Here is a 5,614-nt window from a genome sequence, read left to right on the forward strand (position 1 = left end):
TGTCGAAAGACGATGGCAGCAAACCATCACCTGTAAAACTTCCAGGGCGATCTGACTAAGTCGATCGAAGAAACGCTCGGAAGAGCTCTACAAACTCAGCAGAGTACAGTGCCCTACCGTCATCCGAGTCATCACGGGACACTGGCAGATCGGCACACATGCTGCCAGACACCCAACGCTGACTGTCTTGGCCCCTGCAGAAGCCCTAGTCAATCCGTTCGACTTTAGCGGCGAGACTGGTGAGAGAAGCACTACGGGGACGGAGGTAGCCGCAGACCTGCGACAGAACTATCAAAGATGTTGAAGGACGCTAGGTACCTAAACAAGGACATGAAGGTGCAGAAGGCGCAGAAGGTGCTGAGGCTGCAAAAGTTCGCACTTTTCAGTTTCGACGCTAATTCCCGCACGAATGAAAAGGAGGGGCAGAAGGACCAGGAGACACAGTGGTCACCAAAACAGGCCGAATCCAAAATGGATAGGCCAGCGAGGAGCAAGCCTAAACATAAAAAAAGGACCCGCAGGTCAACTCCCAGAGCAAGCTAACCTAAGGTCTGCTAGGCGGACGGAGACAGTCCCACCAGCTAATGAGTGGACGGAAGTCAAGGGCAGGACACGGGGTCGACAGCTGCGGCCGCGTGCAGATGCCATCATTATTGAGCCGAAGGACAAGATGTCGTACGCTAACGTTTTAATCCTGGTAACGCGCAGTCAAAACGAGTAAATTGCACAGCCAAAGTGGCACTGTTGCTGGAGCTTAACGGCGCAGCCTTGGAGAACACCCAGCAGATAAGGGATAACATAAGCGAAGCCTTGCAAGGGAAGGTGGAGGCGAGAGCACTCACCCAACAGACGAGGCTGGAAGTGTCGGATCTGGATGAGATGGCCACTGTAGAAGATCTCCAACACGCCTTTAAAGATCAAATCCGAGTCACGCTTGATGAGGCAGACATAAAAAACCTGCGTCCAGCGTTTGGTGGCACGCAGCGCGCCATTATCAGCCTCACGGCAATCAGGGCTACAAAGGTCCTTTCCGTGGGAAAGATCAAAGTTGCCTGGTCAGTTTGCCGCATTCGGGAGCGAAACCTTCCCACCAGATGCTTTAGGTGCTTGGAGCAAGGCCATATAGCAGCAAACTGCCGCAGTTCAAAGGACAGAAGCGGATGGTGTTTCCGATGTGGAGCTGACGACCTCAAAATCCGAAACTGCCATAAGGAAGCGAGGCGCTTTCATTGCGCCGGGAACGGAAAGCCGCACAACCACATCGCTGGAAGTCAGAGATGCCCAATGGCATCAAAAGCGAACGGAAGGATGAAAAACAACGGTCATGATTAGATGCTACCAGATCAATCTGAACCACTGCGAGGTTGCCACAGACTTACTCAGTCAGTGCGCGACCTGAGGACGGATTTTTGTATCATAAGTGAGCCATATAGATCCCCAGCAGATGGATGTTGGGTCCACAGCTCGACGGGGAAAGCGGCGATTTGGTCCTGCCGCATACCATGCATTCGGCCAACAATATGCGCAGAGCATAGACATTTTGTTCGGGCGAAATTTGCGGGCCTCTGGATCTATAGCTGCTACTTACCACCTAGCCTGAGTCACCAAAGTTTCGAAGCAGCAATAGATGATCTAGTTGACGATGCCAGGGACCACAAGCCTGCTATAATAGCAGGTGATTTCAACGCGTGGGCTCAGAAGTGGGGTAGCGACATCTCAAAAACCAGCAGTTCGGATGCCATAGCAAAGGGACAGGCCCTTCTGGAGGCCTTCGCGACGCTGGACGTTGTATTGCTGAATCAGGGCTCAGCAAACACGTTCAATCGGGGAGGTGCAGGATCGGTCATCGATCTCATCTTCGTCACGAGCTCTCTCTCCCCTCAGGCCAAATGGTGTTTGGGAAACCATTACACTGCCAGCGACCATGAGGCACTGGTGTTCTCGATAGGCGGCGGATCTGGAAGAACCCAGAACCAGACCGAGCAGAGGCTAGCATACAAAGGAAACACACTTCGCGTTCCGGTGTTTTTGGAGGCGATGAGCGGAGTTTCGGTAGAAGGCTCAGCGCAGCAGATGGCCAACCAGCTGTCAGAACAGCTTCTGCTCGCATGCGACGCCAGCATGACTCGAAGGAAGAAGTTCGGTGGCAAGCAGTCGCCGGCCTATTGGTGGAGTGACGAGATAGCGGAGGCGAGGCGCACCTGCCTGTCTGACAGAAGGAGCTACCAGAGAGCACGCAGACGCAGTGACAGCGATTGGCCGGGACTTCACCAAGCACCGAGCATGACCCATGGGGAAAAGCATACAAGATGGTGATGAAGCGGTTAAACGCCAGTAACGCAGAAGCGCCCTCTGACCCACATCAACTCAGGGCTATCATCGAGGCGCTGTTCGCTACCTGCGCAACCAACCGCGCTCCAGGAGTCCACGAGATCCAGCCACCACACGATGTGAAGCCAGTAGCGACCGAGGAGCTTTTATCCGCATCGCGAAAGATGAAGCCGAACAAGGCTCCTGGCCCGGATGGAATCCCCAACAGGGCGGTAAAGCTGGCCATATCGCTCAAGCCGGACGAGTTCGCTTGCGCATACACGCAGTGTCTCCGCGAAGGTATCCTCCCAAGACAGTGGAAGACCCAGCACCTGGTGCTCATACCAAAGCCAGGAAAGCCACCAGACGACCGTTCCTCATATCGACCGATATGCTTGATCGATTGATTGGGGAAGACGCTGGAGCAAATTATCTGCTCAAGGCTGAAGAGGGCGCTGGAAGAGTCCGGAGCGCTTTCGGAAAACCAGTTCGGCTTCCGAAAAGGCTTTTCGACGGTGGACACCATAGGCAGGGTGGTCCGTATCGCATCCGAGGCCGTAGAAGGAACTCGCTGGAAGGGTGGCAAGAAGGAATATTGCCTAATAGTCACCCTAGACATCAAGAACGCCTTCAACTCGGTGAAGTGGGACTGCATCACGACTGCTCTGAGCCAGCGGGGCATTCCCAGATACCTCCAGGCGATAGTGAGGAGATATTTCGAGGAAAGGATCCTCAACTTTGGCACGGCGACAGGGGCTCAATTCCACCCCATCTCGGCAGGAGTCCCCCAAGGGTCGGTGACGGGCCCACTATTGTGGAACATAGTCTACGACGGAGTGATGCGGCTTACATTGCCGACTGGATGCCAGCTGACGACGTGGCACTCTCAGTGGTGGCCAAACACCTGCATGCGGCAGAAGAAGCTTGCAACACGGCCATACGGCTGTTAGCGGATTGGCTTCTGTCTGCCGGGCTGGAGTTAGCGGCTCCCAAGACAGAGGCAGTCCTAGTCAGCAGCCGATCGATTGTGGAGACAGCGCACGTCCGAATTGGAGACCAGACGATAGCGTCAAAGAGAGCCATCCGCTACCTTGGGGTGATGATGGACACCAGGCTCTGCTTCCGGGAGCACCTAAGCTATGTGCAGGAGAAAGCGGCTAACACGAGTCGAGCCCTTTTTCGACTGCTTCTAAACACCCGCGGACCGAAGCAGGAGAGAAGGCTGCTGCTGACAAGCGTTGTCCGTTCTGCCATCACATACGCTGCAGCAGTGTGGGCGGACGGCGTTAAAGTCGCCAGCTACGCCAGGGGCATTAAGTCCATCCACCGGCTCTGCGCGATCCGGATCTGTTGTGGGTTTCGGACCATCTCGGATGACGCAGCGCTTGTCATTGCAGGATTATTCCCCATCGACATCCAAATCATCGAGGAGAGGAACGTGGCATTGGCTACCCGTGCAGGCGTCGACCGAAAGGCGGCGCGAGAGCAGGCTAGAGAAGAGAGCATCAGAGCCTGGCAAAGCCGCTGGAACAACGCTGAAAAAGGCCGGTGGACCCACCACCAAGAAATTTGTGATTTATATGATTCCATGAAATTTGATCGTGTAATAGTTAGTTTTAGCTTTCTTAATGCTATTCTGCACTTTGTGTGTCGCTTCCTTAAACGTGGCGTAGTGATGACTTGTCTTGTATCGTTTCCATCTCTCATATGCAACATTTCGAGCATTTATTAGCAATTTTATATTGTCAGAAAACCAGGGCTTCAAAGACGGCCTAATAAAGCGCGATTTAGTTGGTACTAATTTGTGGTAGAGGTGCGTTGTTCGTTCACTGAGGTTGTTGCAAGGATTATATTCCAGTCAAGTTGGTCACATTCAGCACTTAACGAAACATAGTCAATATTTGTAAAGTTCCTGTATTATATATATTCGTCACTGTTTTCGGAATAAACATCATACGTCAGAAATATTTAGTCATGTCTAGAGAATACTGGAACAGAAATTTGTTCATATAATAAAATACTTTGACGATCACTAACAAAAAATACGTCAAGCAGGGTGTCAGTACTTTGTGAGAAGGGAGTTGGATAGTCAGAGTTTGCAGCATGCAGACCTTCGCTTACAAATTGTTTTTTAACTGGTGCTCATTCAGCATGTCGCTATTTAAGTCACCGGTGGTTACTACATTGCATACAAGGACAAAAGCTCTTGCATGCTACTAATGCGGAGCGGAGCGGAGCGGCACGTAAATACTGCGGTGAGCTTTTGTTGCCTCTTCCCTTTCATTGCTTCTTTGAAAATTTCATATTGAGCTTTTGTAAGTTGCTCGCTAACATAGAATGGCACGTGGGAATCAAAACCCAGCAGCTGTAAGCTGTGGCTGTGGCTGTTCTCCGATAGGCCCCAATTTTTCGAAGCAGTGCAACAATATCAACAATATTGCCGTTCGATGCGTGCTGTAGTATGCATACATAGCCAATACCCACTGTACCAAGTGTACTTAAGGGGAACACACTGTAACACTTTGTTGCAGTGTTTTTGTAATTAAAAGTCCCAGACATAACTTGAGCTATCGTATTGCGATCGCCCAAGAATGTCTCTAGCGACATAAGTGCAGCGTCAACATATTCCCATGACTTGACGGCACATGCATACACACATACATATACATCTTCCCTCGTGCCCTCGCTGTCAGCAGCGCTTGGCATATACACATACATATACACATAAACATATATAGCGGCCACTCCGCTGCCGGCGTTTCTGGCAGCGCAGCTGCGCGGCTTTAGCCAAGTAGATCCTATGATATATTTCATTTATACATTCAATAAGGGAGTTTCAAAACAGACGGATGTCTGACCCAATTATCTTTAACCCCCGAACAAAAGAACCTTTCAATTACAGTGCACTCGGAAGTCAGCTGCGACCACATCTATTGCATGCACCTCCAGCTACTGCTGTTCGAGTTTGACAATTATATGGGGTCGACTACGGAATATGATTTTTAGTTTCGGTGCTGGTGGTAGATTAAGTGCATATGGTGTTAAAAAGTGCCTTCAGGTTTTCGTTTTAAGTGCAGGCAACCCCGTGCACTCGAAGCTTAGAGGCTTACGCGGCAATGGCATGCGCTACTTGATTTGCCTCAAGCTTTGCGTCGAGTTCACCAGCTGTCCTTAGCAGTAACTAACAGAGCAGGCGCAGCTGCGACGCCAGCAATACGAAAAGTAAGACGCTCCCGCATTCGTAAATCGTAAGACTTTTCCGTTTTCAAAACGGCAACATTTCTCTCGCCGAAACGAAAAGTTA

At 51.1% G+C, this 5,614-nt stretch overlaps 1 protein-coding gene across 1 annotated transcript; it reads left to right on the forward strand.

Annotated features, from left to right (window-relative positions):
* Window positions 1-297: 297 nt before the first annotated feature.
* LOC121405334 lies at window positions 298-3,924 on the forward strand. The gene is made up of 7 exons (XM_041595997.1): window positions 298-354; window positions 709-1,055; window positions 1,596-2,312; window positions 2,372-2,645; window positions 2,727-2,953; window positions 3,091-3,858; window positions 3,921-3,924. The coding sequence occupies exons 1-7, from the start codon at window positions 298-300 to the stop codon at window positions 3,922-3,924; spliced, it is 2,394 nt and encodes a 797-aa protein (XP_041451931.1).
* The last annotated feature ends 1,690 nt before the right edge of the window (window positions 3,925-5,614 follow it).

The sequence above is a fragment of the Drosophila obscura genome, unplaced genomic scaffold, assembly GCF_018151105.1.
Source record: "Drosophila obscura isolate BZ-5 IFL unplaced genomic scaffold, ASM1815110v1 contig_9, whole genome shotgun sequence".
Lineage (NCBI taxonomy): Eukaryota > Metazoa > Arthropoda > Insecta > Diptera > Drosophilidae > Drosophila > Drosophila obscura.